The 24,173-nt window shown below is 43.3% G+C and overlaps 2 protein-coding genes across 10 annotated transcripts in view; both read right to left on the bottom strand.

Moving 5' to 3' along the window:
- Nucleotides 1-24,173, bottom strand: part of FKTN (fukutin) — a 122,295-nt gene that overhangs the window by 27,010 nt on the left and 71,112 nt on the right. For 2 of the 8 annotated variants that reach the window (XR_014064097.1, XM_081525239.1), the window contains exon 11: nt 4,236-6,907. The exons of 2 other annotated variants lie outside the window; for them this stretch is intronic. Coding sequence is in view for 2 of the 6 variants with exons in the window: in XM_081525239.1 (XP_081381365.1) it covers nt 6,846-6,907 (62 nt within the window). In the remaining 4 variants the exon portion in view is untranslated. Of the gene's footprint in view, nt 1-4,235; nt 6,908-24,173 lie in introns of those variants that run through there. 4 more of the 8 variants (XR_014064118.1, XM_081525259.1, XM_081525296.1 and 1 more) reach the window with 3 other exon arrangements.
- TAL2 (TAL bHLH transcription factor 2) lies at nt 4,236-14,191 on the bottom strand. Of its 2 annotated transcripts, none has more exons than XM_081525409.1 (2): nt 14,098-14,191; nt 4,236-6,780 (listed from the first exon to the last, which is right to left on the bottom strand). In XM_081525409.1, exon 2 carries the CDS (start codon nt 6,744-6,746, stop codon nt 6,429-6,431), a length of 318 nt encoding a protein of 105 aa, XP_081381535.1. In that variant the 5' UTR covers nt 6,747-6,780; nt 14,098-14,191; the 3' UTR covers nt 4,236-6,428. The 2 variants fall into 2 exon arrangements, with proteins under 2 accessions (XP_081381535.1, XP_081381526.1); XM_081525400.1 differs by lacking the exon at nt 14,098-14,191 and adding an exon at nt 13,772-13,862.

Below are 24,173 nucleotides of genomic sequence, written 5' to 3'. Positions count from 1 at the left end.
AGAATAGATACATGTATAACAATCACTTTGTACACCTAAAACTAACACATTATTTTTTTAATTTAACTTTTATTTTATTTTTAATCAGAGGATAATTACAATATTGTGATGGTTTCTGCCACACAACAACATGAATTAGACACAGGCATACACACGCCCCCTCCCTCTGTAGTCTCCCTCCCCATCCTACCCCTCTGGGTTGTCATAGCACTGGCTTTGGGTTCCCTGCATCATACAACAAATTCTTACTGGCTATCTATTTTACATATGATAATGTATATGTTTCAATACTATTCTCTCAAGTCATCTCCTCTCCGTCCCCTACTATGACCAAAAGTCTGTTTTCTATGTCTGCATCTCCTTTGCTGCCCTGCAAATAGGCTCATCAGTACCATCTTTATAGATTCATATATATGCACTAATATATGATATTTGTCTTTCTCTTTCTGATTTACTCCACTCTGTATATTAGGCTCTAGGTTCACCAACCTCATTAGAATTGACTCAAATGCATTCCTTTTTATAGCCGAGTAATACTCCATTGCTAGTACAACATTATTAATCACCTATACTCCAATATAAAATAAAAACTTAAAAAATTCACCCTTTAAAAAATCATCATCTCCTAAATTTCAGTTTTGTCATCTGTGAAATGAGAACAAAACATATAATTGATATTACAGTAACAATATAAATTATTATGAAGATTAGGTGAGCTGATATGTTAGAAGCTCTTATCACAGTGCCTAGCATATTGTAGGCAAATATGTTCAGCAAATTTTGGCTCTCTTACTGTTATAAATTGATTTTATTTTTACTTACATTGTAAATAACTCTGAAATAGATACCCACACAGATAATCCTTTGACCATAATTCTGATTACTTCTTTATGATAGCTTCCTAGAAGGAGAGTTACTTAGGTTCAGGCATATGAACATATTGGATAATCCTAATATTTAAAATTATCCAGACAAGGCAATTCTACAGCTTGCTTTGTTCAACTACTCCCTTGAGCTCTGGAAATTAAATTCTTAAACATTATTTGATAGATTACAAACCTAACTAAGGTTTATGTAAAAATCTAGTGCTTTTTAAAATCTAGAAAAAATTTTTAAACCTAGTGATTTTAATGCTAGTAATAGGTCATTAGCAACAAAGAAGAAATAGAACAGAAAGTTTCCCAGTTTATAGTAAGCTCTAACAGAAGAAGGGAGACTGTGTTTAGGAGGCCACACTCTGGCTTCCTGTAATCCTTTAGCCACACTCTCCCCTTGGCATTCCTTCCTAGCACCTGCCACTTTAAATCCCCCACTTTGCATTGCCATTGAGCTCTTAAGATTCCTTCCTTATCTTTGACCTTTTTATTTAAGGATGTGACTTTCAGCTAACCTTTGGCCTGTGGGTCAGGAGTTAAGCTGTCCATTCTCCTGGCTCCTTTCATCCTTTAGCCTCTTAAGGACAAAGCCTGTTGTGTATAACTTACATATGTTTGGGTCATCTCAAGACATTCTTAGGTGGTGAAACCTCATCAGGCAGGTGCTGCAAAGGCCTTGTTGAATGGAAAACTTTGAGAAACAAACTTTTAAAAAGAGCTTTAAAAAATAAATAAATAAATAAAAATAAAAAGAGCTTTAGACTTTGGATTTCTCAGGGAAATTCAGCTTGTTCAAGATGCAAAGTTACATTTTCTTTTTTTTTTTAGTTGCACAGTGAGGCTTGTGGGATCTTACTTCTTCGACCAGGAATGGAACCCAGGCCATTACTCAGTGAAAAGCTGAGTATTAACCTCTGGACTGCCGGTGAATTCCTTCAAGTTACATTTCAACGTTATCTTTTAAGAGAGGCTAGAGGAATAGTCTTTTTTTTTTTTTTTTAGAGGAATATTCTTAATGGAGCCAGTCTTGATCTAGCTTTCTCATTTTGAAAGTAAAGTCACTGGCAGGGTTGTTGTGAGGATTCAGTGTTATAAATTGTCACTGCCCTCCAGGAGACCTTGTTGCTAGGGACAGAATATACATAAGATGTCTGTAATACAGGGAAGAGGAAGCAAGGGTCTTGAAGGAATAAGAGTATTCTACAAAAGAAGAGATTATATTGAATGGTCGAAATCTAAGAGGACTTCATGTAAGACAGTGTTTAAGATAAGTCAAGCTTCCTGAAGGAGTGGTATTTAAGATCAGTCATGAAGGATTTTAGAAAGTGGAATTTAGTGCAAGCAGAGAGACTCACAAGAGTAAAGCTGGAGGTATCAAAGAGTAGAGAGTGTTTGGGGACCATCAAGTGAAGCAGTTTCCTTAGTGTGTCTGATACATTCAGGCAATTGTGGAACGTGAAAGGAAGGGTACAATGAGCCAGGCTACAGAGGGGCTGGTTTGCTGGGATACAGTGTCTGTCTCAATCTGGTGGACAAGACACTGAAGGTTTGATAGCTGGGGATGACTGTAGTTGTGATGTGAGAAGGACAATTAGGAAGCTGTGTGAAAGTGAAGGAAAAGGAAGGACTAATCAGGGAATGCTATATTTTTTTTAGACTAGAGACAACAGAAGGAGTGGGGTTCAAAGCCAGAACAGTCGTTGTGAGGATGGGGAGATGGAGGCTATGCTTAGAAAATTTGTGAAATAATTTCTAAAAAGAAAAAAAATAACAATTTCTTTTCTTAATAATTTATTTTCAATAAATTAATAGTTAAATAGCAAATTAGAATCAATGATTAAAAACTCGCAAAACATCAACAAATAAAATCTTTGGTTGGTACCTCTAATCATATTCTACAAAGCACATTGATTCAATTTCAATTAAAAGGCATATGAAGAAGATCACCAAATAGTATTGCACAGAGATGAGCCAATAATAAGATGCTTGTCCACTTCTAATCCTAAAATCCTTCATGGCTGAATAGACTGGATGCTGGGTCAGGAGATCTTGTACTATGTCCTGGGTTTCCACTAACTATCCATGTGACCTCTAGAAAGTTACTTCAAAACCCTCTGGACTGTTTTCTCCTCTGTAAAGTGAGGATTAGAACTAGCCAATCTAATGATCTATATAAATAAATGGACCTGTTATACCTGGTTTCTGGAAGCTTTCAGTGGTGTCCATAGCAGAACAAGTAATAGAGAAGCATAGATGATATAATTGGTCTAAATTTTTCTGTTAGGTTCAAATGATCCATAAAGAGATGTACCATCAGTGAACTATAATTCATTTGAACCATAAATTCTTACTACTCCAGTCACCAAGCTGTAAATACAGGACACCAAGGAAGGCTGTGGAGTGATTTAAGAATTAGCTTCCAGTCTCATGTGTACCTTGCCAAGCTTCTGATACCCAGGTACCTACAATTCCTTTTGACAGTCACTTTAACCTAATACAACTTGACAGACCAAGACCCAACTTGCAAAAGAAATAATTTAAGAGATGAATTACATTAATATATTAAATGTTTATTCACTTATCATAGGAATTTCCTGTAGAGTTTCTTTAAAAACTGTTCCCCTCATTTAATTTAATGATACTCAATCTTTTCATGACTTTTCAGCGGTACTCAGTTACATTTCAGTGTAAAGCAGTTACATTTCTGTGCACAGCAGACAAGGCCCCAACAGCAGAGAAGTGCACTCATTCTGAGAAGAGCAGTAAAATCCTATGTTCACACAAAAAGGTCTTCTGTGCCTTCCTCAGCTACAGTTCAAATGAGGCTACTAGTGGCTCAGTGGTAAAGAATCCACCAGCAATGCAGGAGACAGACCCAGGTTCAATCCCCAGGCTGGGAAAATCCCCTGGAGAAGGACATAGCAACCCACTCCAGTCTTTTTGCTGGGAAAACCCCATGGACAGAGAAACCTGATGGGCTATGGTCCATGGGGTCATAAAGAGTCGGATATGACTGATGCACAGCACAATATAAAAATACTGTCAAAAGTGTGAATGTGATTTAATGCCAGATGAGAGAATAAGCAATATTACTCAATTGACAACTGTCACCAGAGTTTTGAGATGTGATATCACGTGGTAGTTTGGGGACAAATTTAAGTCCACATAAGCTCATGAGAACAACAAAAGCTCATGAGAAAGAAATGCAAATTTGGGGGAATCCCCTGGTTTCTGTGTTTATGTGTTTCTCTGGACTACTTTGGGTCTGTGGGGATGTTTATTGAATGCAGTTTAAAGAAAGGACCTACACAAAAGAATGCATTGTTTCTTTTTAAAAATTTTATTTTATTGTTCTCATTATTTATTTTTATTTTGTCCATGCTACACAGCATGCTTTTTTTTTTTTTTTTTCATTTTCTTGGGCTCCAAAATCACTGCAGATGGTGACTGCAGCCATGAAATTAAAAGATGCTTGCTCCTTGGAAGAAAAGCTATGACCAACCTAGACAGCATATTAAAAAGCAGAGACATTACTTTGCCAACAAAAGTCTGTCTAGTCAAAGTTATGGTTTTTCCAGTAGTCATGTATGGATGTGAGAGTTGGGCTATAACGAAAACTGAGTGCCAAAGAACTGATGCTTTTGAACCGCGGTGTTGGAGAAGACTCTTGAGAGTCCCTTGGACTGCAAGGAGATCCAACCAGTCCATCCTAAAAGAAATCAGTCCTGTATATTCATTGGAAGGACTAATGCTGCAGTTGAAGCTCCAATACTCTGATGCTCCAATCCACCTGATGCGAAGAACTGACTCATTGGAAAAGACTCTGATGCTGGGAAAGATTGAGGGCAGGAAGAGAAGGGGATGACACAGGACGAGATGGTTGGACGGCATCACCGACTTGATGGACATGAATTTGAGTAAGCTCTGGGAGTTACTGATGGATAGGGAAGCCTGGCGTGCTGCAGTCCATGGGGTCGCAAAGAGTCAGACATTACTGAGTGACTGAATTAACTAACACGGCATGTGGGATCTTAGTTACCCTGACCAGGAATCCCACGCCCCCTGCATTGGAAGTGCAGAGTCTTCACTTTTGGACCACCAGGGAAGTCCCAAATGCATTGTTTTGATAAATGCATTGTGCCATAAGTGTGAATGCTGTAGAGTTTAATGACATTATGAACTTGCTATTTTGAGAATGAGATTTTTAGGATGCCTCATCCAGATTTCTTCTGATCACCAAACCAAAGAGGTTCATTTCAGCCTTTCATAAATTGAATATCTTCTTTCTAGAGTGGGCAGAAAATTTAAATTCCTCTATTGTGTATACATAATCTCAAACCCATCAATTTCTTACCTATAGTTCAGAAGGTTTTAAAACCAATGTTCTGTCAAGAATTTTGGGAAAATAAAACGTTCCAGAGACAATCAAATGACATTATTTGTATTCTGGGCTTAACTATGGGATTCATTTTTGAATCCAAGCATCATCATGGTGGCATACGGTTGTGAGTTCTGTCAGATCTACACCGTTCATTCTTTTGTGGGCACCACCCCTTCCAGTGTAAGACTGAGCTAATGCTCCTCAGCAGGGAAAACAAATCACACATCCATCAATTCATTAGAGACTGGTATTACACTCCTATTGTCTACTCTAAATCTTTTGTTAAGCTCTCTGTTAAATGAGCTGTTAAATGGTAATATTTAGATTTTCATCATTCTATTTGAATTTTACAGGTCTTAAATCATCAAGAACTTACACTGAATTAAAAGTTTTCAATATCTGACATGTGAAACTAAAGGATTAGGAAAACTATTTTAGTCAACTTCTTTTGATAAGAAAACCATGAACTCTCACAAATTATCACGTCCTTTCCTCTCATAGGTATAATCTACCATTTGGCTTTAGCGATAACACATATACTCGTGTTCCAATGCAAGTGACACCTCACATTTCCATAGAGATAGAGGAGGCAGCGCTCTCCTGCACGTATCTGCTGCCTTCTTGTGGTCCTCGTGTGTCAGAAGGGTCTTTTATCCACAGATTCCCCACAAGTCTCCAGGTCGGTTTCTGCAAGGGCTATCTTTTCATTTGCCTTATGCTGTTCACCCTTGATCAAATATGCCTCATTTTTCAGAACAAACTTTAAAATACGTTCGGAGGGTAGCATTTTATACTCATCCATCTGCGATCCATTATGAGGAAACTCTTCTTACAACTGAAAACATATTACGTACAGCAGTGATTTTCAAACCAGTTTTGAACCTAAGGGTCCTTTATTCCCCCAAAACAGCATCTTATGCAGGAACCTGGATTTATAAAATCAACAGATACAGGCTGCTCTGCCTGAAGGCCCCAGGGAAGGGGATGTGCGGCCACCTCCCTTTTGGCCTCCTTTTAGCATTCTGCAGCTGACCCTGAGACACCTCCTATGAAACTTGAATTCATGCCTCACAAATTATTCACCATGCTGACTCTGGTACTTGCAAAAATATTGACAGCTAGTGACTTCTGAACCAGTGCTGCCTGGGGTCACAATAGCGAGAGCCCCACTATTACGGAATGTGGTGGCTTGAGCCGGGTGATGGAACCTGGCAGTCACCAAGGAGAGTCCTGTCTGGCAAGTGGGGTCCCTGGGGGAAGAGGCCCAGAATGTTTCCTGGAGCAGCCACTCCTGTTTGCTGTAGGCTCTGCTCTCCCAAGACCTTCACCAGGAAGTTGATATACCTCATGGCCAGGCGAAGTGTTTCATTTTTGCTCAGCTTCTTGTCCGGAGGGTGAGTGGGAATGAGCTTCCTCAGCTTGGCAAAGGCACTGTTGACATTCTGCTGCCTCCACCGCTCCCTGGTGTTTGTGAAGATCTTTCTGGTCATGTTGGAGTTCCTGAGACAGGAAAGAGAAAGGGCCCTGAGGGCCAACACCTTGTCAGAGGCCTGCTGGGTAGCCCATGTCCTGCCAGGAGCTTGAGTTGTTCATCTTCTCCATCCAGATCTTAGGGGATGTGCTGCCTCATTTCCAGGTGTTATGGATCTTTCTGTGACAAGAGAAGAAAATGCGGCAGAAGAAAGGGCAGGGTGAGAACACCTCCTGTCAGCTTTTCTCTCCCTGGTTGTTTCGAAGCCTCCAGGTAAAATGGTGGTTTTATCCTAATACTCCCATTACTTCTTTTATAACCAACTCTTCCTAAGTGTTCAGAATCAGGCACAGTGTAGGACTGAGTACACATGTGAATAAAATATATATTTGTTAATAGGAAGTTGAATTCAGATTCTTTAAAAGGGGGGAGGGGGCTGCAATCCTAGGTTTCATTTACAACATAACATTTGGAATGAAGAAGGTGACAGCACAACTCTTTTGGCTGGTCGACTTTATCTGCAGGATTGGGTGCACTGTGTGAGAGCTAAAATGTCTAGATCAGACCACAGTTAGAGGAAGATGAACAGGGTGATGAAGAATCTTGAAGTTCAGTTGGATGAAGAATAGCAATGGGGTTATTTAGCATGACAAACAAAGGAAACAAAGGAAAGGAGTAGGTGAGGGGTGACAATTTGGTATGGATGCTGCAGAAGATAGCCAGGCTTCCCAAGGTTGAATTTGGATGATCTCTCCAACTGTGGGAGCGGTGATTATTATCACATATTGCCAATCCTCATCATGCCATTTTTTCCTCTGAGAGGCATGGGCCCCTTTGTTCAGGTGGCTTGGATTAACATACATCAATGGGAATGTTTATGGCACATCAGAATATAAGCCAAAACCCAGTACCAGACGTTTGGTACCCTTGGCTCATGGCTATCAGTTTGCCACCTGCTCCAGTCTCAGCAACCTGGGCAGAGGGTCCCTTCCTGTTCCTCACACCACCACCACCCCCCCACTCAAACAGTAGTAAATATTCCCAATTCCATACCTTTGTATTTTCTGTCCCATGAGTTCCCTCCTCACTGTCTTCTTGCCTATTTCTACACAATCTTTAAAGAGCAGATTAAATCCTCCTTTCCATTCCTAAAACCTTTCCAGGCCATCCCAGAGCCTCCCATATCCTTCCCTTGCTGAACTCCTGCAGCCACTGGTGGTAGACAAAGGCTATTAGGAGAATTAAATAAGTTTAATATTTGTAAATCACTTTCAACAGTGCCTGACACACGGTAATGGCTACAAAAGTGTTGAGGAATAAATACAACAAAAATATGCTTATAAATAAAAATGACTTGTGAAATACTGAATTGTGAATACTGGGGGGAAGGTAATACCTTGTTTTTCTATAACCAAGTCTGGTTATACAACCTCTTGGTTCTTGCTACCTTTATTCCTTTATTTTAACTCTTCCTGTAGACCTGCTCTGTGCTAGGTCCTGTGCTATGAGCTGGGTTTGTGGACATGGCTGAATGGGGTACTTGTGCTCAAGGAGCTTATTGGATGGCCTGATGGAGGAGGCAGCACATACAGAAACACTTAAGAATCACAGGACAAGGTCCCACACACTAAGGGCCAAATCCAGAGAGACACTTGCTGCCTAGAGAAAAGTGTCAAAGGATCATGTCAAGACCAAAATGACCAGGTCAACGCTGTTGAAGTTTTGCCTAAATTCTACCTTTCTTCTATTTTTATTTGGGCTTTTCTGAGGATATGAGGGGCTTCCCCAGTGGCTCATCGGTAAAGAATCTGCCTGCAATGCAAGAGATGTAGGAAACTTAGATTTGATCTCTGGGTCGGAAAGATCCCCTGGAGGAGGGGATTCAGTATTCTTACCTGGAGAATCCCATGGACAGAAGAGCCTGGTGGGCTATAGTCCATAGGGTCGCAAAGAATCGGAAATGACTGAAGTGACTGAGCATGCACGCACACACAAGGATATGAGTCTGTAGGTAAACACTGAGTATCTGACATAGGTTACATAAAAGCAACATATAGAATATCAGGAAGTTGGTAGGTGCCTCTCAAAATGCCAGCTTCCTTCCACAACTGTTGTTTGTGTTAATGGCCCATGTTGCAGGAAGGAGTTGGAAGGTTACAAATTGGCACCTATGGTATGAAAGGGTGGGCCCATTTTATTCGAAAAGGACCTAAAGAAGTGATTTGTTGAAGCCCTAGTGACTTGTGAGAAAGCAGATCCTTTTCTAACTTAACAAACATTTGGAACTTCTGCTCCAGAACTTTTCTTCTATTCCAGTGGCCCTTGACTTGTGCTGCTTATTGGATTCACCCAGGTTGCATCCCAGACCAATTGAATGAAAATTTCTGGGGGCATTGGTATTTTTTAAAACTCCCCAGGTGGATTGGGATGGTCCTCCAGGAAGCAGATGCCAAGCTGGAGTTGGATGTACAAGCAGTTTATTGGGAGTTAAGGACTGTGAAAGATGAAAAAAGAAAAGAAAGACTTGGGCCAAGAATGTCTTAAGACTGCAATGCACATCTGACATTTCCAAAATCAAAGCAGGGAGGCTGCAGGACTGGTCAGAAGAGCCTCAGGCTGCAATACAGAGCTAGAAAAGTGGCAGCCAACCCAACAGGGAGCTCTGGGGCAAAAAGTGCCTGTAAAGGAGACCCTATCGGGCAAGAATCACCAGGTCCCAGCAGCACTGCCAAGAACTCTCATAGGCTGGGGGCTACCTGAAGAACGGACGCCCAGTCCTGAGGCCCGTCAGCACTGCTACTGATGGTTGTCAGCTAACTGCACTCCCTGTAGCTGAACTGAAAGTTTTTTTCCTGAAGTGAGGTCCCAACAGTACACCCTTCACATCATCTCCCTGTGCGGCTAATGCTAAGAACATTGCCTTACTCTAAACAGGAGCTCTGAGATCTAGCAAAATTATGTTTAAGAAGGAAGCAGTATTTAGGGGACTAAGAATGACAATATTAATATTACACAAAATATCAGCTAGAAGGATATATGCCCCTAGGACATTTACCCATGCAGGTTCTTGTTGACTTTCCTGCTTCTGCCTGGGTAGGAGAGGCCAGTGCTGTGCTGAGAAGCCAGTTGTGAGCAGAATCATGGCAGCTCAAGTTCACTGGCTGACCTCAGGCCTCCTCCGGCTTCCTCCATCAGCCTCTTAGGTTTACTTCCTCTATCTCTGTAGAGACACCCCGTTCGGATCCATGATCCAATACAGTCACATGTACTCCAAACTTTACTATCAACAATTACTGACGCTATGAGCCAGACACTGTACTGGCTGCTGTACACTGAGGAACCCTCTGCCCTATGACACAGATGGGAAGCCCGGGGTCTGTAGGAGCAGAGAAATAGCACCTAATTCAGGCAATCCAGGGGACTTCCAATCTGAAGGGGGTGATACCTAAGGCCTCTTTCTGTGCTGAAATGCCACTATGCCCTGACTTTGCCTTTTATCTACCTAAAGTGAAAGTGAAAGTGAAAGTTGCTCAGTCATGTCTGACTCTTTGCGACCCCATGGACTATACAGTCCATGGAATTCTCCGGGCCAGAATACTGGAGTGGGTAGTCTATCCCTTCTCCAGGGATCTTCCCAACCCAGGGATCGAACTCAGGTCTCTCACATTGCAGGTGGATTCTTTACCAGCTAAGCCACCAGAGAAGCCCAAGAATACTGGAGTGGGTAGCCTATCCCTTCTCCAGTGGATCTTTCCGACTCAGGAATCGAACCAGGGTCCAACCTGGCCTTTGTATCTACAATGAGCATTGTCGGGCCTGTATTCAACTATACCTAAAATATGAAAGTGTGAACCTAAATCAAGGGAATTTTTAAGACTATCCAGTTTTGCTCACGTTGAAACTGGTTGCTTTGCACCCAGGACTGTAGGAGTAAAGTTACTTTTAAGCTTCTTTTGTCAAAAGAGGCTTTATCTTATTCACTAGTCCCATGGGAAGGTCATTTTCAAGCTGGGAAGAAAAGATTAGCCAGGATAAACTAACCGGTGCTCTCTTCTGAGAGAGCTCCATCCTATTATGAGAAGCAGAAACAGGGAGGAGAGAAGGCAGGCTTCTGAAACACAGCCTTGCCATTCTAGGAGGTGCTTAATAATTCTGCTTCATTGACTATGCCAAAGCTTTTGACTGTGTGGATCACAATAAACTGTGGAAAATTTTCAAGAGATGGGAATACCAGACCACCTAACCTGCCTCTTGAGAAACCTGTATGCAGGTCAGGAAGCAACACTTAGAACTGGACATGGAATAACAGACTTGTTCCAAACAGGAAAAGGAGTACGTCAAGGCTATATATTGTCACCCTGCTTATTTAACTTATACGCAGAGTACCTCATGAGAAACGCTGGGCTGGAGGAAGCACAAGCTGGAATCAAGATTGCCAGGAGAAATATCAATAACTTCAGATATGCAGATGACACCACCCTTATGGCAGAAGGTGAAGAAGACCTAAAGAGCCTCTTGATAAAAGTGAAAGAGGAGAGTGAAAAAGTTGGCTTAAAGCTCAACATTCAGAAAACTAAGATCATGGCATCTGGTCCCATCACTTCATGGCAGATAGATGGGGAAACTGTGGAAACAGTGTCAGACTTTATTTTTTTAGGCTCCAAAATCACTGCAGATGGTGACTGCAGCCATGAAATTAAAAGACACTTACTCCTTGGAAGGAAAGTTATGACCAATCTAGACAGCATATTAAAAAGCAGACACATTACTTTGCCAACAAAGGTCTGTCTAGTCAAGGCTATGGTTTTTCCAGTGGTCATGTATGGATGTGAGAGCTGGACTATAAAGAAAGCTGAGCACCGAAGAATTGATGCTTTTGAACTGTGGTGTTGGAGAAGACTCTTGAGAGTCCCTTGGACTGCAAGGCGATCCAACCAGTCTATCCTAAAGGAGATCAGTCCTGGGTGTTCATTGGAAGGATTGATGTTGAAGCTGGAACTCCAATACTTTGGCCACCTTATGCGAAGAACTGACTCATTCGAAAAGACCCTGATGCTGGGAAAGATTGAGGGCAGGAGGAGAAGGGGACGACAGAGGATGAGATGGCTGGATGGCATCACTGACTTGATGGACATGGGTTTAGGTGGACTTAGGGAGTTAGTGATAGATAGGGAGGCCTGGCGTGCTGCAGTTCATGGGGTCACAAAGAGTCGGACACAACTGAGAGACTGAACTGAACTGAATAATTGTTGATTTATCCTCAAGTGTGTTACTCTCCTTCTCCACACTGGGAAATAAAAATCAGTGATTCAACAAGCTGGAAAAACTCAATGTAGAGGTCACTGGAAAATTATTAAAGTATTTATTGAATCAAAGGAAAATGGCATTTAGTGTTTTTCCTGTTGCAAGTACTAACAGCTGCAAATCTTGATTCAGAGTACTTTAAGAGCTTAAAAAATACTCCAGATGCCACAGAACCAGAGAGCATCAGACAGATGTTGAAACAGAGGTGCAGTTCTTTGTCCAATGTCACATAGCCCAGTGTGGCAGAGCCTGTGTCCCAAGCCTGAGTCACCACTGATGCCGGCTGAGTCGGGGCCAGGGAAGCCCAGGGACAGATTTCATCTCAGAACAATTATTTCAAATACATAAAGGGAAAAGTCTTCTCAGAATATGAAGTTAAAAGGCATGAATTACAATATAGAGACACATAAAATAACCAGTTATACTTCATAGGTATGAGAATAATTCTAAAATGCAACACAATAAAACCTATGCTTCACTGTTAACACATTAAATAATTGGATTTGTCACCATCATTTAATTTCTAACTAGTGATTGGTAAGTGATTTTTCAGAAGATCAGTAACATCTGTAACAAGAGTTGAAAGTGTCTATGATTTCTATTGATGACAAAGGCATCAGCACTCCTACCGCCACTGTAGTTTATTAATAATAAACTACATAAACATTCATAAATAAAAGAAATGCTCAATTTAGATGAAAGGTTAGTAGATAAAAAGATGTAATTTAGAACCCCCTGAGTTTTATCCACACATCCATGGGGGGGTAGGTGTCACGGGCCAAAGATTAAGAATGCCTGGATAGGAGGAATGTCACAGTAAATTGAATAGGAATATAGGTGAGCACAAACTTCTATTTATAATCTGTTACCACAGAAGGTAACAGGCTACTGGAGAAAAGAACATTATGCCCCCTGAGAAGATGACCACTACCTGCAACAGGTGCTGCTGGTTTTTCGTGTGAATGTTTTCTGGACATGGAGCCCAGAAAGACGGCAGCACAGAAATGCAGGCAGCTAACGTTCCTATGGCGGCCTGCGCCAGGCATTTAGGCTCTCACACTGCTCTTTTCTCGTAAGATGTTAAATTTCTCTTCCTGGCATTTGGTCCTGTGTATTTCTCTCTTCTTTCAACTCTCTTTGAAAAGTAAGTGAAAACATGGTACAGAAGGAGGGTAGTGAAGAGTGGTTTATACAGCTGGGTTCGGGGAGGGTGCCTAACCTCAAACAGGAAGCATAGGTTTGCCTTTAGAAATTGCTATAGAAGTAACACAGGCTAACTTAAGGGGAAAAAAAAATCAAGCAGTACACAAGTGATAAAGCAAAAAAAGTCCCCCTCCCTTATCCATCTACCTTATTCAAAGTCATTCCCCAGCAGTAGCCAGTTTGGTGTGTGTTTATATAATATATCCTTTATATTAAAAAAAAAATCACAATACATGCTATTATGCAATTACTTTTCTCACCAGACAGCTCTGCATGTTGATGTTCTAAACAAGTACATTTACTGTGAATGCGGATCTTTGGGTGGGCTCCCGGTGCATTGGGAGGGCCACCTGTTTCAAAACAGCGCTCTACACCTGCCTTCGCCGCCCACGCCCACCCGACCCAACCTGCGGCCCTGGACCACTTCACTTCCCAGCTTTTCCTTTTTTCTTGTTATAATTCTTGCTCCCCCTTGCCTGCAACGCCTGCCCTGCGACTAAGTTCAGGCATTCTGGAGAAACATCTAAAGTTTCGCACCTGCCAGGTCTCCAGGAATCGCTCACCCCAGCTCAGAAGCTGCCAAGACGGCCCTCGGAGATGCTCCTGGGTGTCCGGGACATCACATATCAAGGCTCAGCAGCCCCGCCAACAGGTACGCGCCAGGCTTCCTCGGAGCTGCACCACGGCCCCTGCTCCGCGAGAAGTCCCCAGGTCTTCTCACCGAGTCGCCCTGGTGGCTGCCACCAAGTCACCTCCACACCCCTGCCCTCCGCGGCGAGTGCGGCTCGGACTGGGGAACTGCGCCAGAGACCCGCTGGCGCCCAAACGCAGCAGCGTCCCCAACCCTCCAGGAGTCCACGCACCTCCTCTCCGAGAAGGGAGCCCGCGCCGCAGTTGTCGCCCTCCGCCTGGGCGCTGCGCCTCCGCCACCGCCTTTATAGACATCGCCTTTTGTCTAGGGACTCACAGGGCTCCTTCCCCGCCCGGGACTCCCGCAGGTCCCTCCCATCCCCACACTCCACCCCCACATCCCCGCTTCCCGGGACCAGTCTCCCTGTGCCCTAGAAACCGAGCAGAGGCGGAAGGAGACGCCAGCTTTGTGTAACGTGTGGGGACGATAGGGGGTCCTGACACTCACTCGGTCTACAGCATACCCCAGAGGGCGGAGTGCAACTTACCAACCCTTTTCTACAGGGTCTACAAACCTCCGGAAGTGCGTGCCCCGCGGTTAACTCATCAACTCCTAAGATGTCAATCATTTAAGCCCCAGTGAGTCTCCAACTGTAGTTCAAGAACCACTTACTTCAGAATCATAGGTGAGAGAAGGTATAGACCTCAAAACCCACAGCCAAGACCACCAGATCAGGTTTTCTGGGGATAGGGTTACAAATCTGCCTTTTTACCAAAGTGTCCCAGGAGATTAACATGCACAGAGAAGTTTAACAATCACTGCACTGGACCGATTCCCAGCATGCATCCCATGTTCTAGAGTGCCTCCTCATTGGTCTTCCTGCTTCTGTACTTTCCTCTTTTCATCTATTCTCCAGCATCACCCAGAATGATCTTTTGAAAACCCATGTCAGGTTCCTGTTGCTTCTCACTCAAAACCTTTCTCTGGCTCCTCATTTCACTCAGAATTAAGCTGAAGTCTTAACATTGGCTCCCAGATACCCTTTACCTGACTTGGCTCCCAGATACCCTTTACCTGACTTGTCTGTTCCTTCTCTGCCTGAAAAGAAGCTGAAGAAGTGTACTCAGCTCTAGCCACTCTGACCTCTGTAATTTCATGAACATTCCAGGCACTCTCCTGCCTCAGGGCCTCTGCATGGTCTGTTTCCACTGTCTGCAACAGTCTTCCCTCAAAATCCAAGTAGTTTCCTCCCTCACCTCCTTTGATTCATTCAGCAATTATTAACACTGAGTGTCTACTATGCACCAGTGCCTGTTACAGGCACTGGGGTTCAAACAAAACAGACACAAATTTCTGCCCTCAAGGAGCTGACATTCTTCAGGTCTTTGCTCAAATGTCACCTTCTCAATGAAGATTCTCTGACGCAAGGTCTGAAACTGCACCTTCACACACACAGGGCTCTTCATCTTCCTACCCTGCTTTTATTTTTCTCCTTAGCACTCACCCCTATGTAGTAATATTTTACTTATTTGTTCTGTCTCCCCAGTCCCACTGAATATGCATTCTTCAAATGCTGGTTGATAAATCAAACTTCTAGGTATCACACTCTCTGAAGGTACCAGCATAGGATTTGGCACAATAAATTCACAGATGCATTAATGCTTAGTGGATAAGAGCAAAGGACTCTGGAATGCAAAGCTATTGCATTACCCAGGTTGAAATCCCCTATCTACCCACTTACATGGCCATAGGCAAATCATGTAACTTTTCCCTACCTCAATTTCCTCATCTGTAAAATGGGGACAATAATAGGGTCATGAGGACTAAATGAGAAAAACAAAACAGGTAAAGAATTTAGCACTGGGCCTAGCACACAGTCAGACTAATGCAAATTTTACTCTGATAAATCACATTATTGTTACAACTACTGGCTCCCTTCCTTGTGAGAGGATTGTCACGTGACTGGCAGTGCTTCCCTGTAGGTAATTTAGTTAAAGAGACAGCTTGCTCCCTTCCAGGCTTGACCATGTGACTTGCATCAGACAATGGAATGTGAATGGACTTGACTTGGTGGTAATGGAGTAGAAGCTTTAAGAGTGACTGCTGATTGAGCTCAGTCGTGAGAAAGTCATGTTGGGGGTTGCTCTCTGAAGAAACAAACCCATAGCCAACCCCAGCCCTCATAACACGAGACAGGAATAAATCTCTGCTGTTGAAAGCAACTGAGATTTGGGGGTTGTTTGCCCCCCTCTTCAAAAAAAAAATGAATACAGTCCTTATTATAAATAAGAAAGCTATTGCCCAAATTGCTAGATTCTTAGAGGGTAGGAAAGTTACGAAAATTCTCTATCTGCCTTCAAGGAGTTAGTTCACAGTCTTTGGGAGGAAGAGGACATGACAAAAATGACCAAATACAAGGCAGACAGTCCTGAGTGCCAGAGAGTATGAAATTGGAGGTAGGGAGGCAAAGATTCTAGCCGGAGGATCAGCAATTGCTCATGGGAAGGATGACATATAAACTAGGCCTTGAGGCAGGGATGCCTCTGACGTTTGTGGACCCAGGACAAGGGTACAAATGGAGACTCCTGACCCATCCCCATCCCTTTTCTCTTCCCACCTCAAGCTGTCCTGCTCTGTGAGCGGCCTGGTATATAACATGGACTCCCAGCCCACATGGACCTAAGGAAAAGGCCTGTGTAGGTTCTGACAATGGACTCAAGGCCATTTGAGCAGAAATGCTGGGGTTCTAGATATAGAGTGTGATTTAAATTCAGGGGTCCCTGACACCCTGAGTGTGGTCTAGAATGTGGGAAATGGGCAGGTACATGGTGGGCACAGGAGGGGGGCCAGAGCAGGGCAGGGCCATCCAAAGCACAGAACTCAAGACAGGGGCCTGGGTCGCCCAGGTATAAGAGTGGGAGATGCTAGGTAGGAATTACACATGCAGGAGTGGAGGAGAGGGCAGTCCATGTGAAGACAACTGTGTGCCTCTAACATAAGAGTGATATGTTTAGATTTACAGGTTCCGAGGCTCATTCTGGTGGCAGTCAGTCAGAGGATGGATTGGAGGGTGGGTTGGAGAAAATGAATTGGTCAATGATGCACAGGCTTAAAGGGGCCTTTGGGAACATACTCTGGTATTTGCAGTGAGCAGCCCTTATTCGTCCTTTCTGCTGGCTGTCTCTGGGTGCCGTTGAGAAGAAACTGCTTTCTCACAGGGCCTCTTGGTGCCCATGCTTTTCCACCCTACCTCAGTCCTGATAAAGCACATGTTAGAATTTAAACCAAGAACCTACATTACCCTTCCTCTCAGCCAAAGCCTGCGAGGTAATATATTCTTAATGGCACATTCTACAGTTGTAAAAAAGAAGTGTAGGGCTTCCTTGGTAGATCAGCTGGTAAAGAATCTGTCTGCAATGCAGAAGACCCCAGTCTGATCCCTGGGTTGGGAAGATCCCCTGGAGAAAGGATAGGCTACCCACTCCGGTATTCTTGGGCTTCCCTGGTGGCTCAGACAGTGAAGAATCTGCCTGCAATATGGAAAACCTGGGTATGATCCCTGGATTGGGAAGATCCCCTGGAGGAGGGCATGGCAACCCAATCCAGTAGCCTTACCTGAAGAAACTCCATGGACAGAGGAGCCTGGCAGGCTACAGTCCATGGGGTCACAGAGTTGGACACGACTGCGCGACTAAGCAAAGCACAGCACAGCAACTAGGAAGCAAGACTGGAAATATGTGAGGCTAGGGGAAACAACAATAAATGTAAAACAGTATCCATGTACAAGTAGACCAGGATTGAGAGACAGGACAAAGGGAAAGATAAGGACTGCGGAGAATGGAGCACAGAGGTGCCAGCACAGTGCAACCGGGGTCAACATTTGTTCTCTTCTCCGAAGTTTCTTCCATGTTATTGCTGGTTTTATAATTTTTGAAATGATGAAACCATTTTGGTGCAGCATTCCACTAGCAGTGATTCTTCAGCGTGCTGTGCTGTCTTCCTTCCTGGTCCCACAGTGTGGAGAGTTTAGGGGTGAGGTCTTGCAGGGGAAGGGGTTGAAGTAGGAATTTACATAATCCGATTATCGGGGGATTAGGTTTGGGCAGCTAAACGCCTCTGTGTGCTTGAGCTAAGACCCTTACTATTCATGGCTCTCACCGCCCCCTGGAGAGACTGCACCTGCGGGAGGGAGGTGGGGACAGGCTCCTGGGGAGGGCGAGGGGGCTGGGGAGGGAACTAGGTCGTTCGGAGGGCTCGGGCTTTGTCAGCCTCTCTGATTCTGCGGGCTTAATTGATCTGTCTGGATTAGCCTGTGATGCTGCATCTCTAGTCCTGTGTGCTGGGGTTGTCAGCTTCAGGAAAGACCAAACTGAGGTTTTCAGAAGGGATTCCTGTTAGCCCAGGTGATTGTGGGCTAAGGTCATTTTGGCTGAAGGTCAAGCATCAGCTCTATTCAGTCTTAGAACTCTTCTTCCCTGATCATCTTAACCCCCTTCCCAGTCCCTAATTCTGCATTATCCAGGCCCCAACGCTTCCATCTTTTTCTCCATTTATCCAATGATACATCTAGCTCTCCTTCCATCCATTTATTGTTAAGCTTCCATCAGTTTATGCATCACATGAATTAGCTGGTTCTTGATAGTTAATAGAGTTTACTAGTCAATCCTAGATAGGTTTTGTTCCTTCAAGTGTGCTACCTTTCAAGTTAATTTTGGTACTTTGACATAGAAAACTTTGACATTTTCACATTCATTAATAAAGTGTTATATACAGTTATTCAAAGTTTCAAAAATATCTCTGTATTTACTTTATCACCTTTCTCATTCCTTATACTAGATGTTTATGACTTCTCTCTTCTTTATTAGCTTTGCAGAGCTTGTCCATTTTTCTTTTAAAAAACTACCTCTATGGTTCATCATTTTTCTCATTTTCTAATGTATTAATTTATACTATCTCTTTTAATTTTTTTTGGACTTTCTAGGTTCCATCTTCTTTTAAAAATTGGTGTAACTGGTTTATAACACTATATAAGCTTCATGTGTACAATAATATATTTCAACTTCTGTTCAGTTCAGTCCAATTCAGTCACTCAGTCCTGTCCAACTCTTTGTGACCCCATGGACTGCAGCATGCCAGGTTTCCCTGGATACTACCAAAAGTAGAGAGTCTCACCATCTAAAGCTGAGTTTCCCTCTGTCACAATACAGTGGCCCCTCTCTAGCCATTGTGCCCCACCCTCACCCCTTTCCCTCCCAGTAAGAACTACTCCATTTTCTACATCAAAGTTTTACTTTTTTTTTTTAAGTATTCCATATATGAGTGAAATCATACTGTATTTGTCTTTCTCCCTTTGACTTATTTCACTTTCTACTATATCTTTGTTACATCTGTTCTTTTTCATTTGCTTGTGTTTATTTTGTCCCTTCTCCACCTCCCATTCTTAGATTGTCCATTAGTTTACATTCTTTTTAATAAGAACAGCACTTCAGGCTATGAATTTTCTTCTGATGCACCTTTGGTGTCATCCTGCACTTCCACTAGAGTATCTTTGCTGTTAACCTCTAACATGTGTTGTTTAAGTTTTCTTTTGGAGAGGTTTTTTTTTTTTTTTTAATTTCCTTATTGTGCTATTTTTTTGGTAACCACCTGCTATTAATTTCTAATTTTCTTGCAGTGTAGTCAAAGATACATCTTGTATTGTTTTTGCTTTGGGATATTTACTGAGAGTTTCTCTTTGGTAAAATATATGATCAGCTTCCCTAAATGACCCACAGTTAACAGAAAAGGAGGTATATCCTCTGTTTGAAAAACAAAATTTTTTATATACATCCATTAAATCGATCTTCTATATTCATGGGAGTTTGGGTCTATTTGATCTGTTAGAGAGAATTGTGTGGATATCTTCCTCAAGTTTTGTGTCTGTGTCCTTCTTTTTGGTTTTTCCAGGAGTGTTTGCTTTAGATTTTTATACCCTGAGATACAAGGTATTTCACACATAAAGACTCATGGAAGTTTTATTGACTTAAGAGAACTGTGCCTTGTGTCAACATAAAATGATCTTCTTTGCCTTGCTTCTTGTCATGAATTCCATTTTGTTTTATGACACTACAACTCCTGTTTTTAAATTTGCATTTTCCAAATAAACTGTCTGTTGTTTTACAATTAAACTTGTCAGTATGAGGGTGTTACTTTTGGTCATAGGTTTTATCTTTCTGTGACATTTTATTTGGGAAATTTAAGTTCCTTTGAGTCCTTTGGTTTTTTAAAGGAGCCCCCATCTCCATTTTGGATTCTTTAAAACAAGTCTCATCCTAGTTTACTTGCTTTCAATGAATGAACATAAGACAGTGACGACTCATTTCTCCAAATGGCTGCCTCCAGCCTGCCTCGCTCTCCATCAGAAGTCACATAACTTGTTTCTGTGAAGTGAATGCTTCTAAGGCCAAGGAAGGAGTTTCTTTAATGATTGTTTAAGGAAATGAGAAGAACATTCTGGTCGCTGCATGGAGGGGGCCAAGAAATGATGTGGGGAGACTAGGAGGCTGGGATAAGGATACAGCCGAGACAGGATGATGGCTTGACAAAAGGGGTGCATCAAGCACCAACTCCAGGCCACATACTGAATTCCCTACCCCTTATGTAGTACTAAGTACTAGGTGTCATGCTAGGCATTTCACCCAATTTTCTCATTCTTTATGAAAAATTAAATATTTTCACTATAAAGTTACATTAACAACAAGTTGTTATCCTAGACAAAACAAAATATTGTGAAAATGAAAGTCGCTCAGTCGTGTCTCTTTGCGACCCTATGGACTGTAACCCACAAGACTCCTTTGTCCATGGCATTCTCCAGGCAAGAATACTGGAGTGGGTTGCCATTTCCTTCTTCAGGGGATCTTCCCAACCCAGGGATTGAACCTGGGTCTCCTGCATTACAGGCAGACTCTGTACCATCTGAGCCACCAACAAAATATTGCTCCCACACAATTTAGCTCCCAAATAAATTTAGTATTTCCCTAAATACTAAAATGTATGCCCAAATAAACAAGTCTTCACATGCAGCTGACTATATTACTAGCAGTACTTATACAAACATCTTTCCAGAGCCAGCAGAGGCTATAAATTCTCATGGATGTTAATGTCACTCCATTCACAGGACCCACAGGGCAACCGACTAATGAGCACCCCTCCTCTGAGACTCTTCCTACCATCCCTCCTCTAACATCCCCCAAATAGAAAAATAACAGAGCAAGTAGCTAGCTCCTCTATGATGAAAGTGGGTGACATGGGAGATCAAGGCACGTGGAAGGGAGAAATACACTGACATGGCCCATTGGGAGGGGTGGGAGCTTTGGTCTTCTCTCCCAGGAAAAGAAAGATTTGGCTTTTCATCATCATTTTGGGACTTCCCTGAGGTTATTCCCTAGTCATGACAGAAAAGTGAAGATGCTAGAATCTTTAGACCAGAGTCCCTAAGGTACACAGCTTTCGTAGCCCTGGACACACTTATAGATAGGAACAACAAAGGAAAAAAAAATGATACCGATTCAGGAGGAAACAAATCTGCTGAACCAGGTTTTCCCCCTGTAGCACACAGTGACTTTCCTTGACAAAGGAGGAGAAATAACATTACTCTGTAAACAAAATTACCCTTACTTGGAAGCTTGCCACAGCCTGTTACCAAGCATCCTCCATCTAAGAAGCAGCAGATGATGGTCCTCAACTGGATCTACACATGAGGAGCCCTGTTTGAATAAAGCAGGTAGGGGTGGGGAGAGTGACCTATCCACAATCCGGAATCAGATTTGCAAAGGCTCCCTGCACTGTTGTTTAACACTGTTCAACTGCCTCATTGATGCCCTTTCTTCCTGTCTCCCCTCTTTTCTATCTGCTAACCCAGTGCCTTGCCTGGGATGAACACAATGATGAGGTTACCGGTTTGGATTTAAGTAGAGGAATTTGTTAATTGGTTTAAAGGCTCAATGCTGCAAGGTAACATTCTCAATTAAATTGGCCACTTGCTTAAGAAATCAAGTTGGTCAAATTGGAAAAAAATACTCTGAGCCTGTTTTCTATAAAATGGGGGTAATAAATATTCACTGATATCCAGTTGACTAAGTGGGAAAAAATACTGAGGAATACCAAGTGGAAAGCAGTCTGGCATAGAAGCTGAGAGGCCCTTCATTAGGCTTTTGAGGCAGACTGGTATTTGAATTCCTGCTCCAACACCAGCTGCCATACTGGGCAGGTTCCTTAACTCCTCCCAGTCTCAATTTTCTCAGCTGTAAACTGGAAATAATATCAACTTCATGGGTTATTGCAAGATTCAGTGTACTAATGTATGTAAAGTTAATGCTTGGGAATAAATGCTAAAGCATAGCTGATCAATAAACAATCATTTTATTATCAGAAAACTCTACCCGAAAACTAGACAGGGAATATGAACACGTGCCTCTAATTCCCCCTAATCAAACGGCACTTTTTTTCTTTCATTTGCTCAACCCATTATCTTGGCTGTCACCTCTCTCCTTCCAGTTGCTTTGGATCTTGTGCTACTTCCTAAAGAAGCATTTATTTCCTTCCACTAATTGAAGCCAACATCGCAGAGCTGGATGGATGAGGCAGATGTCAGAGGGGAAGAAGGAAAAACTTCTCTTGACCAGCAGGCTCTCTCTTACAGTTAATTTTCACTCTCCAGCTCCCTAGACCCAAGACTCCTTGGTAACCTCCCGCCTGCCTGCCCTAACATTTCTCCACCAAGACACCTGGTGTTGAGGCCGGGTGGGTATTTCATTTCTGTCCAGAGCAAATGTTGACAGTTGCAGCAGAAACCAGGGCACACAACAGCCTCAAGTGAGTGGGCTTTTCTTCCCTTAGTTACCAATTAGAGGGATGCACACACAGCCCTGAGTGTGACCAGCTGCTGACACTCTCAAGACCAGACTGGCTTGGCCTCAACTCTGTAGGCCTGGAGCTGTGAGTGCTTCTCTTTCCAGCCAATAAACCCGAGGGCAGTGGGAAAGTAAGGGCAGTGAGGGTGGGCAAAGCCAGGTACTGGAGAAAAGAAAAGGGTGGGAATGCGACTCTCCTTTTTCTCTTTATACTCTCTGGTCTTTGTAAGAGACATGATTCATGAATGGGCCCCCGAGATGAGGATTTAGATGCTCTGTGGGTAGCAGATAAGAGTGCAGCCTTCTTGCAGAGAGTAAATTCATTGAATACTCCTCATAAAGTCAATAATGTCAGGCTTATCAGCTGTCCTCATTCCCCACTCAGCCCCTGGGGAACCAGGACTTGAAATAAAGGCCACAGCTCCAAACACTGGAGAGTGGAGGTACAGCACTGGGCTGGGGAGGGGCCTTTGCCCTCCTGGGCTGAATTTTAGGCAGGTGGGGGAAATCTGCCAGGCTTGAACTGCCCAGAGCCCTCAGCTTCCCAGACTGACAAATCCCATACCAAACCCATACATTGAGGGGATGAAGGAGGCACCCCCGGTCCCCTCAGATCCAGCAGATGTTTCTGGGAGGCTCCCTGGGGCTTCTTAGGAAGAGCAATGTCAGTTGTTTGCATAAGCTGTGCTCCCAGTACAAGCAGAACACCTCTTTACCCATTGGAGACCAGAGTCTCCAGAGGTGAAGAGAAACTAGGGAGATGAGGATAAGGTTAAAGATCCAGAATTGAACATCTTGACTGCGCCCTTCTCTTTTCCTGGTTTCAGTCCCCAGCTCCCACAGCCAGGACTTACAGTGTTCCCACAGGGAGGGCCCATCCTGTCCTGGGTTCTAACTGAAGTAGCAGGTATAGAAACGGCTCCAGCCTCTTCCCTACATCTGTCACATTGCCTGCACTGTGGTACCCAGGCCTAACCCTGACTTCCCCTGAGCCAAAGATCTCACTACCAGGTCTCATGCCTCAATTCATCTAACTGAGCCTTGGCTTTCAAATGCCTGTTCTAACTCCTGGAACCCCCTGGGTAAGACCCTACCCTGGTTCCAGTATGCTTCTCTGAGACCCGTACCACTGATCTTGAGCCCCACTTCCTGGAGCAACAGCAACTGCCCCTCAGCCTCGAGATCTTCCTGCCCCTGGACTCCCTGTGTCTTTGCCTGGCACTAGATGGAAATTCCTAGGAGTGACTTTACCTGAGCCCCCGGAGTGGCTTATCCCTACCTGGCAAGGTGTCTGTGCTCTGTCCCTACAACTGAGAGATCCCAGGGTTCTGGGAATGAGTTTCTGTGAACCTCAATTTTCCCACATCTCTACTCTGGCCTTAAAAGAACTTCATGAATGTTTAGTGAGTCAGTGAAT

The sequence above is a fragment of the Giraffa tippelskirchi genome, chromosome 1 (assembly GCF_054371585.1).
Source record: "Giraffa tippelskirchi isolate mGirTip1 chromosome 1, T2T-mGirTip1v1.2.pri, whole genome shotgun sequence".
NCBI classification, from domain to species: Eukaryota; Metazoa; Chordata; class Mammalia; order Artiodactyla; family Giraffidae; genus Giraffa; species Giraffa tippelskirchi.
The sequence above is the reverse complement of the archived record's forward strand: the minus strand, read 5'-3'. Positions and strand labels throughout refer to the sequence as shown.